The following is a 20,366-nucleotide window of genomic DNA, read 5'->3' on the forward strand; positions in this document are numbered from 1 at the left end:
TGATCATCAAAGATCGTGCAGCCACAAATAAATGCTTTTTATATTTTTAAAAGTAAAGTAATCTCGTTTTACGTAAAAAACATTTAATTATGACTGCACGATCTTTGATGACTTTTAGCAACGCGCGGGCTTATTATCTAGTGGACTCTAAAAGGCCATGTGATGTGGGAGATCACCAGCTGGCTGTGTCTAATCTGTGTGGGACTATCCTTTCCGTCCAAAACGGCACCGTCAAACAACCCAAAACAGAAAAGGGCTAGTGAGAAATCACACCGGGGCACACTCCCTTGCGGGAAGGGTGTGCGACGAGAGACCGTTGCAAAAGCAGTAGAAGGGGCATTTTGGGAAAGAGCGGCACAAAAGATTTCCCGGGAAAAATGATATGGGTGGTTGTCCCAGCAAGCAGTTACCCGCTTATTTCCCCAACTACCCTTCCCTTTCGTTTTTTTCTACGGTATTTTTACTTTCTCTCTCCAACGCTCCTTCCTCCTCACAACCTGAAGGTCTCTTGGAAGATGAATGAGAATTAAAGAGCTTAGAGTTCTTGTGGAGGAAATGGTCTTCACTCTTCAGAGTCTGGTTAATTATTCGATGTTAATTAACATTTGAATGATAATCCTTGATGATGCCTAATCTCAACCAATTTCTCTCCATGATTTCATATGTTGTTTTCACTTTAGATTAATTCAATCCCACAAGTCAGAAATCGCTTGAGTCTTACCAAGCAAGTTGTCGGAAACGTCCAGATACTTGATGTTCCAAAAAAGATACGAAGAAAAGGAAGGAACGAGTGAATGAATGGAGGCCCCATAGAAAGAATAATTAGTTTTGGTCCAACTTAAGAGCAGGAGTAGGAGTATGTAGAATGCTGGCTTTTCACACTGGTTTTTGTGGTTTTCTTTGTTGGATTGATTGGTACTGTCCCACTTGGCCGGTTTCCACAACTTTCATTCTCTCTCTCTTCCATTATTTCCTTTCACCAAAACCTCTCTTTAGGTTTTCATTAACTTTATATTACTTTCCAAAGAGCCTCTGTATCTTTTCTTTCGAATCTCGATGTAAGTGTGATGCTTTATGAGTTTAAAAAAAAAAAACAAAGAGACATGAATATCTTTTCTGTCAAGAAAGTTGGAAACTTACTTAAAAGTCTCGCATCCAATCCCTTTCGGCTTTGGTGAGCAGAGAAAAGGTAGAGAAAGATGATAGTCCCAACAAGGAAGCTTCCTGAAAATTTCTCATGGTCAGTCTTCCACTTTTTTTGTGGAAAACCCGCGCTAAACCGTGTACGTATGTTAACGTTTTCCCTTCAGCTTTTCACTATGACCCACACTCTACCGTGTGGTCACCACCAACAGCACCACTACCAATATAAGTAGTCGATTGTCCATCTCTTTCCCATTTATTTCCGTTCCTACATCTCTCTCGACTTCCTCCCTTCCTACAACTTTGCCGTGAGAATTTTGAGTGTGATTTTTCTGCTTATTTTCTTGTCATTTCTCACGTCTCTCTGCCTGTGTAAGTTTGTGTTGATTCGGTATTTTGCTTTTCCGGTATGTGCTTTGAGTCCTTAATCTCGTTTTCTTAATGTACATTTTCAATTACCAAAACATGATTTAAAGTTTGTATTTTCCTTTTCACTGCTCATTTTTGTTTTACTTGTTAGTAACTGTTTCTCGTTTTTGTTTGCAGAATCCATTTTTCCAGTAACTGAATCTGATTCAACGGTTGAAACTGAGTTATCAAGGACTGTAAGATCAAATCGAATTGTCAAATATGTGTTGCTCTGAGTTACATATCTGACCACAGTGAGTCCCTTTAGTTACGAATAAAATTGCATTTTGTAAATTACAAAAAGAAGAATCAAAGTTTCAATTTTTTTTTTAAATTTTAAAACATTAATCTTCTATCTATTTACTTGTTCATTCAGTTACTGTTCGGAGTACTCGATTTATAGCAACTGGTTTTTTTACGATGGCATTGAGCACCCAAAGAGCCTCTGCATCTTTTGCTTCGAATGAATCCGCTCCTCGATGGAAGTATGATGTGTTTTTGAGTTTTAGAGGTCTAGACACCCGCAAGGGTTTTGTATCTCATTTATACCATGAATTGTGCAAGTGCCAAGGAATTACGACTTTCTTGGACGATCGAGAGCTTGAAGGAGGAACAAGTATTCATCTTGAGCTCCCGAGTGCGATCAAGGAATCGCATATTGCAATCGTTGTTCTCTCACCAAACTATGCTTCTTCCAAATGGTGCTTGAATGAACTTACAACCATTCTTCAATGCATGGAAGCCAGGAACACAGTTCTGCCGGTCTTTTACGAGACAGATCCATCAGACGTTGGAAATCAGATGGGGTCTTTTGCCAAAGCCTTCGATGAGCATGAAGAAAAGTTCATTAGTACCCAAGACAAGATGAAGGTGACCCAGTGGAGAGAAGCTCTGAAAAAGATATCCAAAATTTCTGGGTGGCATTCGAAGGAATCGAAGTAAGCATGCATGAACAACTTTAATTTCCCATGTCTTAGTAGAGGCAAACTTGAATGCTTCGTTTATGTTTTTTTTCATTGGTTATTTTAAACCTTGTAGGTGTGAAAGGGAGCTTATTGAAAAAATCGTCCAAAGCGTGTGGAGGAAAGTGCAAGCTACATTCACGTTGTTAGATTCTTCACAGACATTTGTTGGGGTTAATTTTAGGCTTGAGCAACTAAGTTCGCTATTAGCTCATGATGCGGATGATGTTCGCTTTATAGGGATAACGGGGATGGGTGGCATAGGTAAGACAACCCTTGCTAAGCTAGTTTATGATAAATTCTTCCATCATTTTGAAGTTCATTCCTTCCTAGGAAACATTAGAGAGGTTTCTAAAAAAGACCGTACTCTAATTGGTCTTCAAGAAAGACTTCTTTCTCCGATGTTGAAGGAAAAGGTTAAAGAAATTTGGGATGAAGAGTGCGGAATCATTTTCATTAAGAAGTGCTTACGCAATAAAAAGGTTCTTCTCGTACTTGATGATGTGGATGATTTAAAACAACTAGAAGTACTGGCCGGAAATCAAAGTTGGTTTGGTATGGGAAGTAGAATTGTGATTACGACTAGAAATGAAGGGTTGCTAGTCCAACATGGTATAGCAGCATCATATAAGATGCAGGGGTTGAATGACTGCGAAGCACTTGAGCTCTTTAGTCTGAATGCCTTTAGGAAAGAGCAACCCGAGAAAGACTTTTTGGAACTCTCAGAGCATTTCCTAAAATATGCTAGAGGCCTTCCACTAGTCCTTAAAACATTAGGGTCTTTTTTGCATAAGAGAGGTCAGGATGCATGGAAGAGTGTGTTGGATAATATTCATACAGTTCCTAATCCAACAATTTTCAATACACTCAAAATCAGTTATGACGGACTAGAGGATATGGAGAAGAGAGTTTTTCTCGATGTTGCATGTTTCCACAAAGGGAAGTGCATGAAGCAAGTTATTCCAATACTAGACAATTCTTTTGAAGTTTCTAGTAGTATTATGATCGATCTACTAATTGAGAAATCTCTCTTAACTGTTGCAAAACGCATCCAATATGATAATTCAGCCAAGTACTTCATAGGGATGCATGATTTGATACAAGAAATGGCATGGACAATTGTTGGTCAAGAGTCTAAAGAGCCCGGTCTACGGAGTAGGTTGTGGCTTCCCGATGACATTTTGCATATATTCACGACCAATACGGTAAGACGTTATGTAAATACCAAGTTTGAAAGAAGACATGATTTCTTTTAACGCAATATGCTTAAATGTTAAATTTACGTTTCCTACATTCTTGTTTATTAGGGAACGAGAGCTATTGAAGGTATAGGATTACAGCTACCTGAAATAGAAAAGGTGCACTGGAGTTGTGAAGCCTTCTCTAATATGCATGGATTGAGGTTTCTAGAATTGGACAATTTGATCATTTCTTCAAGTCCCAAGTTTCTTCCATGTTCTTTGAGAATTATAATTTGGAGTTGGTATCCTTCCAAGTCTCTTCCACCAAGCTTTCACCCTTGTTTCCTTACCGAACTAAGAATGTGTCATAGCAAACTTGTTCGTTTATGGGATGGAAAAGAGGTAAGAGTATATTGAATGAATGCTACTTAACATATTTTTTTATGGGTTGTTTTATACATACCCCACATTTTGTTGACCACACCCCATGTGCTTAGTTTTTTTTTTTTTTTTTTTTTTTAAGGATTTTTCAGTTTCTTTTATTTTATTTTATTTATTTATTTATTTTTATAGATTTTGGGGTTTTTGTCAATTGGGGATCATTTTCCTTTCTTGCAGCGTATACTACCTTGAATGTTTCTTATTTTTTTTCAATTAGCTCCTTTGTCTTTCGATCTATTGGGATGATTGCACAAGTGTCATTTTTATTGGATTGCCTTAGTTTCATCTAGATGTTATTGGATTGCCCCGTGATAATATCATTTTTCTTAATGTTTGCACATTTTTTCTTTTAACTTATTATTAGGCCCTAAATAGTCATTTTATAAAATAGTATGTAATAAATAAATTTTTGTGGGGTGTATTCAACCATATATACGGTGCTAAGAAAAAATCTTTTTTTTTTTTTTTTTTTTATAACAAAAGTGCTACTCTTACTACCTATTTGTGTAATCATTTGTATCACTTTTCTGGTAGAGATGAGATCCACATCCGTTGGTAGGCCCTACCTCTATTAGAAAGATGGTATAAATAATTGTACAAATAAGTGGTAAATATATCATTACTCTTTTTTTTTTCTTTTTTTAATGTCAAATAGAATTATAAGGTTTTTTGGAAGCTTATATATTATTTCATGTATTGTACAGAACTTTCCCAAGTTGAAATGTATTGATATGAGCTTCTCAAATAAATTGATCGGCACCCCAGATTTCACTGGTCTTCAAAATCTTGAGGAGTTGATTCTTCTGTGGTGTAAGAATTTAGTTGAGATTCACTCGTCTATTGCAGTTCTTAAAAAACTTAAAGTTTTGAATCTTTGTGGCTGTGAAAGTATTAAGAGCCTCCCAAGTAAGGTAGAAATGGATTCTCTTGAGTCTTTAATTCTTACCGGATGCTCCAAAGTGAAAAAGTTCCCAGAATTTTCGAACCAGCAGATGAAAAGTTTGTCCACGCTTTTTTTAGATGCTACTGCGATTGAGAAATTACCTTCATCGATTGAACATCTGGTTGGCCTGACTAAACTGAGTATCAATACGTGCACAAAAGAGCTGGTGTTGTCTTCTTTATATCATTTGCGTTGTTTGGAGGTGTTAGAACTATGTTATTGTGATCTTGGTGAAGGTGATATCTCCGATGATATTAGTTGCTTGTCCTCTTTAAAAGAGTTAGATCTTAGTGGAAACAATTTTGTTACCCTTCCAGCAAGCATCAAATACCTTTCCCGACTTGAGTATCTTCTGTTGATGGGGTGCCAGAGACTTGAGCAACTACCAGATCTTCCGCCAAATAGGAAATTACACGTATATTTGTTTGATTGTACTTCATTGAAAAGGTTGTCGGATCCATCCAATTTGTATGATTTTGATTTCTGTCCTTTGAATTGCATTACATTGGTGGAAGATGAAAACTGGATCAAAGCAATATATTCAGGGATCATGAAATACACAACTGAGGTACTCTCTCTCTCTCTCTCTCTCTCTCTCTCTCTCTCTCCCTCTCCCTCTCTCTCTCACTCATATAATGGTTCTTTTGGTGCAGAAAATCTATAGTTTTTACAATAAAATTGTGTGCCCCGGAAAGGAGATTCCCGAGTGGTTCAACAATCAAACTTCGGGACATGCGCTAGATGTGGAGCTACCTCCGCAATCGTGTAGCAGCTGGATGGGGATTGCTTTTTGTGTTGTTTTTGCACAACCTAAGGAGATCTTGCGTCTTCTTCAAAAACAAAAGGAGAACTGGCCAAATCTAGCTGCCATTAAAGGGGATGGTTTCATGATTCGGTGTTTACTTCGGACTAACCGTAAACAGAGTGCACGGAGTTCACGGTGCTTTACAATGTGCTTTCAATGGCCTCTTGTGTCTGAACACCTTTGGATATTCTATTTGCCTCGCAAAAAATGCCTTCAAGAACAGTTTCTATTTGAAACTTATTATAGGCTCGGAATGAATAAACCAAAAGTAGGCTTGAATACGGTGAAGAAGTGTGGAGCTCGTTTGGTGTACAAGCAAGATTTGAAAGAACTCAAACGAACACTGAAAATCTTGAAGTGAACATATGAATATTGTAAAGAGGCAGCTTCAAGTCAAAGTCGTAGTTTTGACGACGAAGAACATACCCGCAGAAGGCATAAGGAAGACAAATAATTGTTTCATGCTCAATGTCTCAGAGTTTACTCAGAATCCATGTTAGTAAGTCACAGCATAACCTACATAAATTTGAGTATTACTTTTTTACTCTTGAGCTATAGAATTTTAACTAGCAACGGTGCCTGCGCAATGTTGTGGGTATTAAAACTGTATAAAACATGTTGAAAGTTCTAAACACCTACTATATGCAACAGTATTTACATTCATGTGGAAATCTATTTACAACCATATTTACAATAACTAACAGACAAAAAACATCCAAGTGTCCATATCACAGTCATTAGTTTATGGTGCGAAGTTTACAGATTCCTATGGGTTGGAGATGAAGAGTTTGACGAACTCACTCTAAACTCCAATCAATTACACTTTTGACCTCAACTCTCCATTTATAACTCAACCTTTCACAGAAACCAAATAACTATCTACTCCTGCATGACCAGAAGCATAAATCTACCTTAATTATAGTTCTAAAACTGAATTCAACCCATAAATTACCAATTAAAAAGTAAAAAAAAAAAAAAACTTACGCATCAGATAACTCTTCAAACAGACAAAATACACGACACACAATCTTGCATGGATAGATCAAAACCCGAAAACAGATTATCAGAGCAAAAAGCTGGAAGCAAAAAGTATTTTACTTATGCAAAGGCTTGCATTTTTTTTATACCCAACCCTCAAACTTGCAGAAATTAAGGTGTAGGGTTGTCCTCAAACATACTGTGCGGAAGCAATGCGTAGAGGTTTGTGAAGCAAACAGCGACATCAAAACAAATTAGAGTTCTGTTAGCCTCTGTTCCTCCCCCTCAGTCTAAAAAAATTACAAAAACATTTCAACAAGTACATTAACATTTCAAAAAAATAAGTTTTTGTTCATATATTTTGGTTCATACCGTGTGAAAGGAGGTATTATCGTATGTGTATTCAACAAAATTATATGGCATGTAAAAAAGTATGTATTACCCTCCATCTAAATGCTCCTTGGATATCCAGTCAAATGCCCGGCAAGAATTGAATATTCACAAAAAGTAACAGAACATTAGAAGTTCAAATTAAAACAGCGAAAAGGCGTAACTAAACTTACGCCCTTAAGAACTATAAAAAATGGCCTCATCAAACATAAAACTCCACTTACTGATATGAGATGATTTGAGCTACCAAAGGAAAATACCATATTCAGAATAAATTTACGGATGACAAAGTTTATCAAAGTTATATGAACCTGTGACTAAATTATGACACTATATGCTCTCAATGTATACAAATTCGGACTGTCAACACTGCACTTTCAACCTGTGACTAAAATGTTGTTTATACTTGTCATGCATGTATATAGTGTTGATAACCCAGAAAAAAAAATCCGTAAATTCCACAACCCAGTAACCAAAATTGGAATAATAATTAAAAAAATCTACCAGTTGGAGAGAGAGAGGAGATGTTAAGCATCCATGAGGAGAATCGTTGAGAGTAGGATCATAAACGATCCAATTTTGGGGAAAACCTGAGGATATCGGGGATTGGGGATAAGACGGTTGAGACCAACCTCGAGGTTGGCCATCGCCTGAATCCTAGAGGCCGTCGCCGGCAAATTGAAACATTAGAGAGGAGGCAGAGACGAGTGGGTATTTTAGAGAAAGCAACCAGAGAGAATCGAGCGGGAAGGAACTGAGAGAAGGGAGATTAGAACGATTTGGATGAATTTTTCTTTCGGGATTCTAGGATTGATTTGGATAAAACGCAAGGTTTTTCTTTTCTTTTTTACATTTATGGAGAGATGAAGCACATGAAAGCAAATGAAAGCGTACAGAAATAACTAGAACATATGCCCGCGCATTGCGACGGGAATCAACTGTTTTAGACGTAACTGCATGAATAAAACACATTTAACCTGAATAAATTCAACACAATCATGAATGAATAGAGGGGCATGTGAGTGAATGAGATCGATAAGATAAGCAAGCTTTTATATACATTCAACTGACATCTTTTATCGTCTTAGTCTCCAATATATACGTAAGGTATGTAAGCTGAACACAGAAAAAGAGGAAATGACACAAACGATGTTTTGAGGGGAATGCCAGAACTGAACCATGAGGAGAAACTTACACAGAAAATGACCAGATTTGCTGCAATAGAAATTAAATTAATTTATGGTAAAGTCCAAAGTCATTCATTACACACATATGTAAGGAATTATCAAACAATGATTAGTAGTTTTACATATTCCTAAAGCGAAGTGTTACCAACACTCCAAAAAGTTCATCATATACTCCTCGATGTGCAGTTTTGTTCTTATATTTTTATACAAAAACTTGGAAATCTTGGACAACCAAAATGCAAATTGAAAAAACACCCAGATCCTGAAAACATAACAACAAATTACCTATATCAAAGCATGGAAAAGCGTCGAGAAAACCCATGAAATCAGATAAAAAAACATAATATTCGATAAAACATGAAGAGGGTGAGAAAGGGAACTGACATGTATGAAGATATTCGCATATGGTAGTGGCCTCGCAGTAGTGCTTGTCACAGAGAGTGGAACATATCCATGTGTTCGAGTTGTGTGCATAGAAATGCTGTTGGTAGACTGAATGCACGTAACCTTGTAATTGCATTTCTAGAACCATTGACACGTTTGAACTATCATCTTCCATTGAGAAAAAGTGCCACTCACTGAGAATTGAGAAATAAGGGAAAAAAAAACATAACCCAAAACCATCAACTTCTCGAAACCAAAATATAGCAAAAACACAGTACTTTATTCATGAACAAAACCAACCCCAGAGAACAATCAAAATTACTAACTTCCATTGGCAAATATATATATAATTCTGAAAGCGATGAGAGAGATATATATACCTTTGGGGTGTCGATGATAGAAGGGTGAGTAAGGGATATGAGATGTTTGAGAGCTGGAATTTTTGAGCAATTTGTGCAAAAAAAGTTGAACTTCAAACTGAGTGAGAGACAGAGAGAGTAGAGTGAGAATGGCAAAGAGAATTAAAACCAAATAAAACAGTAGAAAATCAAGTATAAAGATGGTACTTATCTTGTGAATGAGGACATGCAGACGCAGGATGGACAAAGGAGAGCACAAAATCAGAAACCCCCAAATTTATTAATTTCTTAATTGAAATCCAGAAAAAAAAAAATGCAAAATTTAAGTAATGCAGAGAAAACCCAGATCCCACCCCAAATTTATCCTTGAAGGTTTTTTATAAATCAACCAACCATGAATCAAAGAAGAAGCAGAGGATTGAGTAAGGGAAGGAGAGAGTGTTTAAGCGCAGTGGTGCTGTCGGAAACGGTCCAAAGGGACAAAGCGAAACCCCCAGCCATGATCCCTACCCCTCTCCCTCAAATCCCGATGGCCCCAATGCTTTTCTCTGACTGTCCCCCCTCTCCCACTCATGAAATTGAGGATCTGCAGCAATGGCGATGAGATCCCCACTCCTCCCTCTCCCTCTCTCCCTATCACTCTGTCTCCCTCTCTCCCTCTCCCTCTATCTCTATCACTATCTCTATTGGCATGACCTCCCATCCCTGAAACGCTCACCAACCGATCCCTACTCCTCCCTCTCCCTTTCCCTCTCTCTCTATCTCTATCTCAGAGGCGGCATGGCCTCCCATCCCCAAAACCCTCACCAAACAAAGAAAGAAGAGGCAGTGGCAATTTTGTAAATAACGTGAAATCCACCAACAGCAGGGGCAGAGAGAGCCCGTGGCAGAATGGTAAATAACTTACACAAAAAGATGCACTACAAAGGCGGTACGAATGGAGTCACCACCTAAAATGCGCCAATGCAGATAACACATATTTCACCAGAGTAAATCTAACAAAATCACAAATCAATATAGGCATCTCTAAAGAATTTAAATAACCAAGAGACGGGTGAACCAAGCAAAGCAGTTTGATTTTCACTTACATTCAATTCAGCTGACATCAAGAGCCACCGTACAATCAAATGGATGAACTCAAAAGTTTCTATTCACAAAAGTTGTAATCTAAAAAAATGTTGTCTGTTTGCATAAGAAACATAAATTACACAAGAAAAGAATAAGAGAATCCACAGTAAACAAAAAAGAAAAGAAATCCAACAAATCCAGCATTGTTGCATAAATATAATATTTACTCAGTATCACTATGGCGACAGATTTTTACGACACTACGACACATACTATATGATCTACTTCATTTCTCACTCCTTTTAGACTAAAGTGATAATTTTAAAATGAAGGCTTACAATTTATTGAACTAACAAATCTAAAGCCACATACATATATGCAGTTGAAACTCATATGGAACGTACCCAAGAGAGTATCTGAGTTTCATGGTAGAAGCCGCTGCACATAGTTGGACACAAAGGCCTATCAATCAATCTACAAATGAGAACCTGCACAGAACCAGAAAGATCAATTCCATCAACTATCGTGCACAACAATGATCTCTCAAATAAAGCTAAAGCAAATATTTTAAAAAAAAAAAAAAATTAAAAGGGGAGAATGTTGAGTAATGTACGACGAATACGAAACAATACATTCTCGTGGGTGTTACTCTGCATTGTTGCTTTCTCGATCCATGCGGATCTTAATGTCAATAGATACGGTTCACTTATCGTTTGAAGGGCCAATTTTCGGCCCAATGATATTTGCAGTGACAGCGGGCCAATTCAAGGAGAGGTGCTACTGTACCGACATCCAGGTTTACATTTTGGTGATGTTCATGTTTTGAAGGCCACCTACGTGGAGGAGTTGAAAGAATTTGATGGTTCTCTAGTGCACCATCAATCTCCCATTCAAGAAACCATCACCACCTCACTCGCCACTCCCTCGAGGCACCACCTTGCCACCACCCTCATGTCTCACTCCCTCTCTGCCACTCTCCTTATTTCCCTCACCTCTCTCGATACTGTGCTCGCTGCATAGAAATAGCAAGGTAACCACCGTCGACATTTTTCACGGAGAACTACGCCACCACGAAACTACCACCATTAATCTTGCCACCTATGCAACTTTTAACATCCCCGAACCCACCCTTTGCAAACTGCCCTCATCCCTTCTAATTTCAATTCTTGCATTTCTTGTATGGTATCCATTTCCTGCACACTCAAATATTTATATACCAACTGAGAATAACAATATAAATCCCACACCCACCCCTTTTTCCCCACTTGAAAAATTCACCAAAAAACCACATTAACCACCATAGTTTAATAATCCAGACCCCAAATTTCAATCTAATTAATTAAATTACAAAGGATTCTATCCACCTCACGAAAACAAATATGTCCAGTTAAAGAAATTCCCTAATCACTGCATCTTAAACTACTTCCTAACTATGTCAGCCATACCAATCTAATAAAAAATCCATGTTCAATCGATTCTTATTAATTCCAACTCCATGTATTTCAGCATCTAGATTATAGAAAAATTACAACAAAACAAAACTCAGAACACCCAGATTCCAATCTTGGTGCTAAAGCACACTTTGTTAACCTCACTTTCATCAAGTCCATGATTCCTGCCATGAGATCTTTCTCTTGGCTTCAGCTGCAAGATCAAAATAACGAAGCATTCAGTTCCAATTCTATACTCATAAAATTAAAAATTGAAATATGTTATAATTTACTCGGAATCTTCATATGTATTATGAAAGAATATAAACAGATACATTTGAAAACTTATAACGCTACCTAATAAAGTTGAAAAGTAGCTAATTAAGATCAAGTTTCAGTGCATCCAGTGAGCCTTCCAGGGAAAGATTCCCTACAATGAACACACTCACACACTCCAAACAGAAAACACTTACCCAGTCGGAAATGATTTTTGCATATACAGGCAAAAGACAGCATGATTCAAATATAATTTTATTAGGGTTGGTAAAAGCACAATCCATCCAGCAAGATGTCTATCGTGCAAAGATCCACTGTAAACTATTATACCAACTGTGATTCATCTGTCACACACTTTAGTTCCATCATACGTACCAGACCCCACCTAACCACATGCTAATTAAACTAATTAACAAAGTAAAACCATCTGTAGTCTTTAATATCCAAAGGCCGAAAAATGTTGCCCTCTCTTTGCGAACCAAATACAGAGAGAATATAACACATTTTCTATCAAAATATTATACAAATATGTACTAACTAAACCAATTTTCGAGAGGATTTAGCTAACACTGGCATCCAATACTTGATTTACCAATCAATTTAGAGGTTGCTCTCAACACCACCTAAGCCAAGGCAGACAGCCGAAAAAAGAACAAAGAAAGCCATTGGGTTACCATATTCAAGCGCTGCCATTTGCCTTGAAATGGGGGTACCACCATAGACACATATCCAAGCCAGACGCAACCGTTCATATTCTCTCAATGCATTGATTTACCAAACACAAAACACACAGCCCTAAGATCCTGTACTACGATTTGGATTTTTCTTACGCATGCATACAATACAAAAGTAATATAGTTATTTGAAAAACGGACGCCGGCTTATCACTTGCAGCCATGTTTCCAATTGCTTCTTGTGTTTGATTACTTTTTCTTCTCTTACTGAAATCCAACCCAACCAACCCACCCAATACATATATGAATTAATACCTAATGGTCCTTATGGTGTAAAGACAACAAAAAACAAAACAATTTCGAGTACATATATGATCTATGCTAGCCATGTTAAAAGAAACTAAACAAAAAAAAATCGAGTGGTCCCAAATTAATGTATAGTTTAAATGTAAAAACTGAGATCAGGTTGGAAGGAAATTAAAATACCAATAAGTGGACAGCTTATGGCAGATAGGATACCTGTGTAATATAACTCAATAAATCATTGAATTTGTTTTGTATTTAACTAAACAATCGTTTCTAAATCCATACCATCTCCCATACTTTATGTTTCATAGTTATGTCATCTGAATATGTCACAGGTATTTTCCTTTTTCTTTATCTGAAATCGTTTTATAAATGATTTCTGGTAATCTAAATTGAATTAGAAAATTTGAAAAACAAATAGTTTACAAATCAATGTCATGTTAACAATATTTACCAAAAGCATGTCAAATGAAAAATGTAAGAAATATAAATAGCATTCTCAGTCCTCCAACTCCATCCCCACCATGAGTATGTTATCATTAAGATTTACACAGGCAGTTCAAGTTAGGCAATGAAAGCTTGTACAACTTCAGTTCACCCACTACAAACCCATTTCAAAATTCACACCCAATGCAAAAAAGAATCACTCCTATGAAGTCCAAGCACCATTTTTTATCCACCATCACAGGTAATTCATACCAAATAAATACTTTATTTCTTAAGATGATAGTAATTTTAAATGCAAGAAAGCAACCATAAAATAACCATATAGAATTTGATTTCTTTCCACTAAAACTGTACTGAATCAAGCAGATGAAATAGACTTCAGCTTTGTTCGAGCAGATTTCAAAACCTAAAACCAGATATTAGAAAAGCTTATTAACATCTCAACCAGCAACCTTTAGCTCCTATTCAAGCATTGAGGAATCAGTTTCTACAATGAAACCCAGCACAGGAGAAATTTTTTTGACTCAAATGGGTGACATTACATCTAACTGAAGAAACTAAAACAAAAGTATAGCAAATTATATACCTAAAAATGTCAAGCAACGAAGACCATAATTAAAATGCTTCGCTTTAAGCAGATAATAGTTTGTATTCGAACATGTCCAAGGAATGGAAAAACAATCTACCAAAAGAGGGATGAGAAGCAAACAGCAGGAAATTATGAAAAAGCACAGAAATGAGCACAGTGAAACAACAAAATTCGAATGGCAAATGGAAAACAAAACAATAAACAATGAATTTAAAACAGTGCATTACCTGTTGAATCAGAAGAAAAAACTGAAAACCCAAAAAATGCACACAGCCATGCTTTCTCCTCTCTCTTTCTCTCTATCTCTATCTCCCTGTCCGTCTCTCTAAAATCGGAGAAAATCTGACAGGCCCTAACCTACCTAAACCTCTCTCTCTCTCACCCAGTCCAAACCCTGTTTAAAACAATGAATTTAAAACAGTGCATTACTTGTTGAATCAGAGGAAAAAAATGAAAACCCATACCCTATGTCATCCTCTCCTCACCGACCCTGTGTAACCCCAAAAAATGCAACAACCCTCTGACCAATGCATCACCCACAGGACACCCACCCGCAAATCCTCTCCCCGAAGTCCCGGCGAACCTCCCCCTCTTAACCCTTCTGTCGCCCTTCCCTCTCTCTCCCTGAGTCAAAGCCCAGATCCAACCCAAAGAGTGCAGACCCGTTCTTCAGCCCATTGGCAATCTTGTAAATGAAGCGAAATTTGGGCTGAAATCAGCCCGGTGGCAAACTCGTAAATAAAGTGAACTGAGGCAAATTGCACAGTGCCGCTCCCCATTCTACTTTTTTTTTTTTTTTTTTTTTTAATTTGGAAACTGATCAAAATATTAACCAGAGAAAGCCAACAAGGCAAACAAACAGATCAACCTACTAGGAGAGAGACCGAGGGTACAAACACACACATGAAGTCAGCCCAATGGCAAACTCGTAAATAAAGTGAAATTGAGGTAAAATTGCACAATGCCGTTCCCCATCCTACTCTTTTTCATTTTTTTTTTCTTTTTTTTTTGGAAACTGATCACAATATTAACCAGAGAAAGCCAACAAGGGCAAACAAACAAATCAACCCACTAGGAGAGAGACCGGGGGTACAAACAGACACACAAGACCTTGGAGTCAGCTCGATCTCTCAACATCAAAAGACTAGTTCGGCGGGTAGGGAAGGCTGTCATTGTTGAGAATGCCCACAAACGAAGATGTGGGCCTTTCAACCCAAACGGTATCGCACATCTCTGTGCCAGAATGCGACGCCACATAGTCCGCCACACAGTTTGCTGATCTTGGGACCCAAGACCAGTCGCAAGCATGGAAGGAATTCCTCAACACACAGATGCGGGATAGGATGGGGAATGCCTCCCAGCTGCAGTCATCAATTTGGCCATTGAGGCAAGACACCAACTCTAACGAGTCAGATTAATGACCACCACGTGTATAAGAATGCAAAATCAGAATTAGGATAATATTTGAGGGCAAATTTGGTAGTATACTGTCATTTAATTGAGAAAGAGTTTTCTTGCCAAGTGTTTTTAAACGACTGAAAACATTTTTAGGTAAAATATTTTTGAGTTCAAAAAGCATTTAAAGTGCTTCCTGCAAGAAGAACTACTTATGTAAGATTATTGATGTTAAAGAAATTAACTCAATCACTACTTATTCAATTGATCTCTTTCTTTCTCTTCTGCTTTTCTGTCCTTAAGTTCTCTACTATATATATATATATATATTATATGCACTTGAATAAAACATGTTTGTCTAAATACAATCAATGAGTACTTTTTTTTCTTTCTTAGATCCCGCAATGAAATCTAACTATGTATATACATTAAATAATGTGCTTCTCTCATCTATGCTAGAGATTCAACCAAAAGAGATGCAAAGTCACAATGTGTATATAGCACCACTCTTCTGTTTTTGTTCTTCTATTAGGTACGAGGAGGATAAGTCTCTTGTTACATTTTGTTCATTTTTAGTTTGCAGAAAATGTTGTAATATAGTTATACTGTAACACACGCTCATTGGACTTAGTTTTTCTTGAATGGCCTTGCGTACACGAGATGTTTACCTTTTAGGATTTCATATATCATTGTAAAAGTATAGCATGGCGATGGTGTTGACAAAAAGTGCAATGATGTATATGTTTGGATGTAAGATTGGGAAGCAAAATATATTGTGATAGTTTCAGCATCAAACGAATTGAAGCAAAACTTATTTGCTATGAACAAATAAAGTAGATTCAGAGATAAAGTAAGTGCTTGAGCAGTGCCGATCATGATATCTGAAGACACCCATGGAAGCTGTCATGGTTCTTTACATAAATGCAGGATATTCTATAACAATATTGTGTTTGTGAATCTTTTCTTTATTGTGGATACTGATAATTTTGAACTCAATCTGAAAGTAGATTCTTAATGGCGAGGCTACAGGTTAACTTTGGCTTGATCATTTTCAGAATGAAACTTCAGCAGCAGATGTTGGAATTTGGTAAGTATCTTTTTGTGCTTAAATCTTTTCTGCTATAGGTTCAATCAAGTCCAGATATTGTATATTCCATTTGATACAGTCAGCAGGCCAATTGGTGAGGGTCATATCAACAAACTGTCTAAAACTACGCTAGGAATACAATTTAGCTCGTAATAAAACTATGACCTCATGAATGCTTCTATCTAATAAAAAATAAGCCTGCATGTAGTTACTTCAGCCAAAGTGTTAATGGATACTGATTATTTCTACCTCCGATCTCGTGCAAGCCGAAAGAAGTCGAATAAATCGAAAACTGTATGTTTTAATTTTCCAAAAAAAAGTTTGTTCTCTGCCCCCAGGACCTCATGTTCTTTTTCAGTTACCCTTTCTTTTTGTATAGTTTCTGAATTTTCTACACATGCCTTGATGCAACTTGCCATGAGAGCTGAGGCTTTAGTTGTCCAATTTGTCCGTTCAAGTATGAATTCAAACACGCGGTGCCAAAATAGAAAAGCATATGCCTCATGCTAAACTCGACACTATCGACAGCCACAATTTAGGTTTGTTTTCAAACATTTTCTCCCTCTCTCTCACTCATGGTTAGTGGATGTGACTGGATGTGACTGTTCTTCCAACAACGCTTTTCGAGCAGTTCGGGAGATCCAGTCTGTATCTTCTGATGACAGCTGTTTTGTTCATCACTTCTTTCGCTCCTTGTACTCTAACAAGTTTGATTTCTCCTTTGTTCTTTGTAGTGGGGGCAAGCATGATTAAGGAGGTAGTGGAGAATTAGCATAGATTTGCAGGTAAAACAAATAAATGCTGTAGAATTTCTCTTGTTAATTAATTTCAATTTGTATGCTCTTCTATCATATGTTATCTTCAATCTATATACTCCCCAGTTTAGAATTTCTTCTCCCCTCTTTGAAATTCCGTATGATCATAAAGCTCTTAAATCACGAAAAAGAACAAAGAATGGTTTGAAAAAAAAGAAATGAAATGTAAGAAAAGAACAGAAGTCGTGCAGATTCACAAAAACTCCATGGGTAAGAACTCAAAAAACATATCAAAGGCGTGACTTTTCTGTTCTTTCTTTATATTCATTGCATTATAAATATGAAACCCCATAATTTCTTGTACGCTGATCCGATGATTGCTTCATATCTGGTTACGATTTTCGTCAATCCGCCCTAAGTGCACATAATCAGTTGGTTAGAGGAGTCTGAAGAACTAACTTCTGTCAAGTAAACCAACAAGCTAACGCTGAGTCCTGCTATGATTGTTGGTGCATATATGCCTTTACGGTATTTCTTTACTCTGTCTACTTCTCTTCTATGCAGTGCAACTTGCTGCCTTTTGGAATGAAGCTTACGTACTAGCCAGGTCAGTTTCACCACCCATTGACCGGCTCTTCTTTGCCGCAACTCAATGCTTGTGTTGGGACGTGGAAGAATGGTGAGGGAATGAAGAAGACGGTTGAGCTTCAAGTGAGTGCAGAGTAAGAGATGCAAGTGGGCTATAAACACCAGATTTAACATTTGGAACACCGGCTTTCACGTCGTCCCCAATGCCGCATCAAGCTTATATGCGGCTGCAAGTTTGAACATTTATGTTCCTATTAAACCGCATTGTATTTGTAGCATGTATTAAGTGTACAAAGTACGTATTGATTTTTAACTCTGATTAATTACCGGTTTCCAGTAGAATGATTACTCGAATCATAGATATTATTTTTTAGCATTGATTTGGAGATGGTTACTTGAATTCTGAGAAGAATCACCATCGCCTTAACATTGATATTATTGAACTCTTCCAGCCTCATCGCCAACCAATCTACAACTATTGACAGAACGAAATGCAAAAGTTTGTAAACTGATGAATCTACCCAATTTTGATGGATCTGACAACAATGTTTGCAGAAAGAGCAGTACTAATTTTTCCGACTCAAACTAGGGTCACCAACCGTCTCTAATTTTTCCGACTCAAAATTTTTGCCCTTACACAACTTTGCATGTTCGCAGAAAAAGCAGTACTAATTCTCAGACGCATTTCATCGAACATGTAGTGTGCCATGTTCTCATATGCTTTCTTACTAGAATAATTGAGCAAGATTAACTTCTAGTTTAGTAATTTAACAAATTAATAGCCAAAAAAAGACCTAGCAATCTTGAAAAATTTGCCTTCAAGAATTGAAATTACCTCGACAAGGTTGGAACACTTCCATTCCTCAGACAAAATGTATATAAAGCATTCAATCAACATTTGCTTGGACGATGTGGGAGCATTTCCTCACTGCTATCCTGAAACGCACTGTATGGCATGTTATCTCTTGATAAGTACAAATAGATGATGGACAAACTCCCTATGGGATGGCCATTCCAACTCGCCTTAGACCTGGTTTGGTACTTAGGTGATTCTGAAAAAAGCTGCTATCAAAAAAAGCTGGGAGCTGTTTTTGTGTTTGGTAAACACTCAGCTTCAGCTTTTTTTCACAGTTTTGGATGAAAAAAAGCCAAAAACAAGAAGCTGCAAAACCTAGCTTTGAAAAACCGGCTTTTTTTCACATCTGTTTTACATAAAAGTTTACCAAACACTCTAATACTGTTTTTTTTTTCAAAAGCACTTTTACAAAAAAGTTTACCAAACACTCTGCTGCTTTATTTCACAGCTGCTTATTTTCACAGCACAGCAGAAGCAGTTTTTTTTCAAAGCACAGCAATACCAAACCAGCCCTTAGTCAACTTGTTATTGTTAAGAGTGAGCATATTTTGTTGTTTGTCAAACTAATTTATTGGGATTCTTTTCTGAAGGGTATAAAACCGAATTGTTACAATATCGAAATTACTTTTGTATAATACACAAGTCTAAGCGCGTTTTTATATTTTCTTTTAATTTTGTTAAGAACTTATTGATGATTAAAAGTATTCACCTCTACACTTAAAAGTTGGAGTTCAATTATGTTCTTTGGAATATCACTTTGTAATTTGTACAATAAAAAAAATTAGAAAATACTACCATCATTCCTGAGATGGTGGACATAATAGTTTATAAATGTTGTCAAAAACTTGAAATTCCTCACTTATAAGAAGATGAATATTACTAGATTGTAGTACTATATGATATAAAAAAAATGTCTAAAAACTTAGTTTTCGCTTAAGTTCTAATCCATAGACAAAATCAATAATTTACTCTTTTTTTCCAACTCAAATTTCCACGAAAGATTTAAAGCCCAAAAAGGCTGAAAAGCACAATATACATAACACAAGTCCAGCTCGTACTACCGAAAGGCGGAAGTAGACTGAACAAACTCGAGTTAAGAGTGACACAAAACACTAGATGACTTACTTATGAGAAGAGGCAAGCCGCCGAGCCAGACTTTTTGGTAAAATCTTGTTCATTTTGGCACTTGTACTCTACAGTCTATACATATGATTTTATTGTTGTTTTCTCTATTAATTATTTGGTGTTACTTATTTTAGAATATATAGATAAAATGATGAAGTTGGGAAAAAATTTCACACAAGCATAGAATTATAACGAATATCTGCAACTGCAGCAAAACAAAGGCATAAAGATGTTACAGACTTTGTCATACCGGTGTCTCGTATGCCTAAATTAAGACTTGGAAGATGAATGAGAATTAAAGAGCTTAGGGTTTCTTGTGGAGGAAATGGTCTTGCACTCTTCAAAGTTTGGTTAATTATTCAATGTTAATTAACATTTGAAAGATAATCCTTGCCGATGCCTCAATCTCAACCAATTTCTCTCCATAATTTCATGTCTTTTTCATTTTAGATTAATTCAATCCCACAAGTCAGAAATCGTTAGAATCTTACTAAGCAAGTAGTCGAAAAACGTTCAGATAATTGACGTTCCAAAAAAGATAAAAAGAAGAAACGAGTGAATGAAAGGAGGCCCCATAGGGAGAATAATT

General features: G+C 36.8%; 2 protein-coding genes and 1 long non-coding RNA gene across 32 annotated transcripts in view; 2 read left to right on the top strand and 1 right to left on the bottom strand.

Moving 5' to 3' along the window:
- LOC137727947 (putative polyribonucleotide nucleotidyltransferase 1, chloroplastic) overlaps window positions 1-20,366 on the bottom strand; it is a 37,552-nt gene that overhangs the window by 4,649 nt on the left and 12,537 nt on the right. For 9 of the 26 annotated variants that reach the window (XM_088677630.1, XM_088677633.1, XM_088677629.1 and 6 more), the window contains 2 exons: window positions 9,203-9,303; window positions 8,823-8,990 (listed from right to left, as the gene is read on the bottom strand). In XM_088677630.1, the coding sequence (XP_088533756.1) occupies window positions 8,823-8,990; window positions 9,203-9,303 (269 nt within the window). Of the gene's footprint in view, window positions 1-5,601; window positions 6,400-6,501; window positions 6,769-8,462; window positions 8,724-8,822; window positions 9,017-9,202; window positions 10,633-10,653; window positions 10,738-10,862; window positions 11,443-11,844; window positions 11,894-12,036; window positions 13,908-14,198; window positions 14,675-20,366 lie in introns of those variants that run through there. The other 17 variants (XR_015952210.1, XR_015952216.1, XR_015952217.1 and 14 more) reach the window with 14 other exon arrangements.
- LOC137727945 (TMV resistance protein N) lies at window positions 124-6,554 on the top strand. Of its 5 annotated transcripts, none has more exons than XM_088677626.1 (7): window positions 124-454; window positions 1,690-1,805; window positions 1,928-2,489; window positions 2,590-3,718; window positions 3,821-4,096; window positions 4,840-5,646; window positions 5,732-6,554. In XM_088677626.1, the coding sequence occupies exons 3-7, from the start codon at window positions 1,972-1,974 to the stop codon at window positions 6,242-6,244; spliced, it is 3,243 nt and encodes a 1,080-aa protein (XP_088533752.1). In that variant the 5' UTR covers window positions 124-454; window positions 1,690-1,805; window positions 1,928-1,971; the 3' UTR covers window positions 6,245-6,554. The 5 variants fall into 5 exon arrangements, with proteins under 5 accessions (XP_088533752.1, XP_088533754.1, XP_088533753.1 ...); XM_088677628.1 differs by having other exon boundaries at window positions 1,690-1,748; XM_088677627.1 differs by lacking the exon at window positions 124-454 and adding an exon at window positions 1,279-1,515 and having other exon boundaries at window positions 1,690-1,748.
- Window positions 17,000-18,155, top strand: LOC137727617 (uncharacterized). The gene is made up of 2 exons (XR_011067828.2): window positions 17,000-17,238; window positions 17,773-18,155. It is a non-coding gene; the product is annotated as an uncharacterized LOC137727617 (long non-coding RNA).

This window comes from Pyrus communis, chromosome 10, assembly GCF_041283825.1.
Source record: "Pyrus communis isolate YQ-2024b chromosome 10, ASM4128382v1, whole genome shotgun sequence".
Classification (NCBI taxonomy): Eukaryota; Viridiplantae; Streptophyta; class Magnoliopsida; order Rosales; family Rosaceae; genus Pyrus; species Pyrus communis.

Excerpts from the sequence above, each read along its gene's own strand:
- LOC137727945 (XM_088677626.1), top strand. The coding sequence starts at position 1,972 with ATGGCATTGAGCACCCAAAGAGCCTCTGCATCTTTTGCTTCGAATGAA. Across the intron at positions 2,490-2,589 it reads TGGCATTCGAAGGAATCGAA|GTGTGAAAGGGAGCTTATTG; the intron begins GTAAGCATGCAT and ends TAAACCTTGTAG. Across the intron at positions 3,719-3,820 it reads ATATATTCACGACCAATACG|GGAACGAGAGCTATTGAAGG; the intron begins GTAAGACGTTAT and ends CTTGTTTATTAG.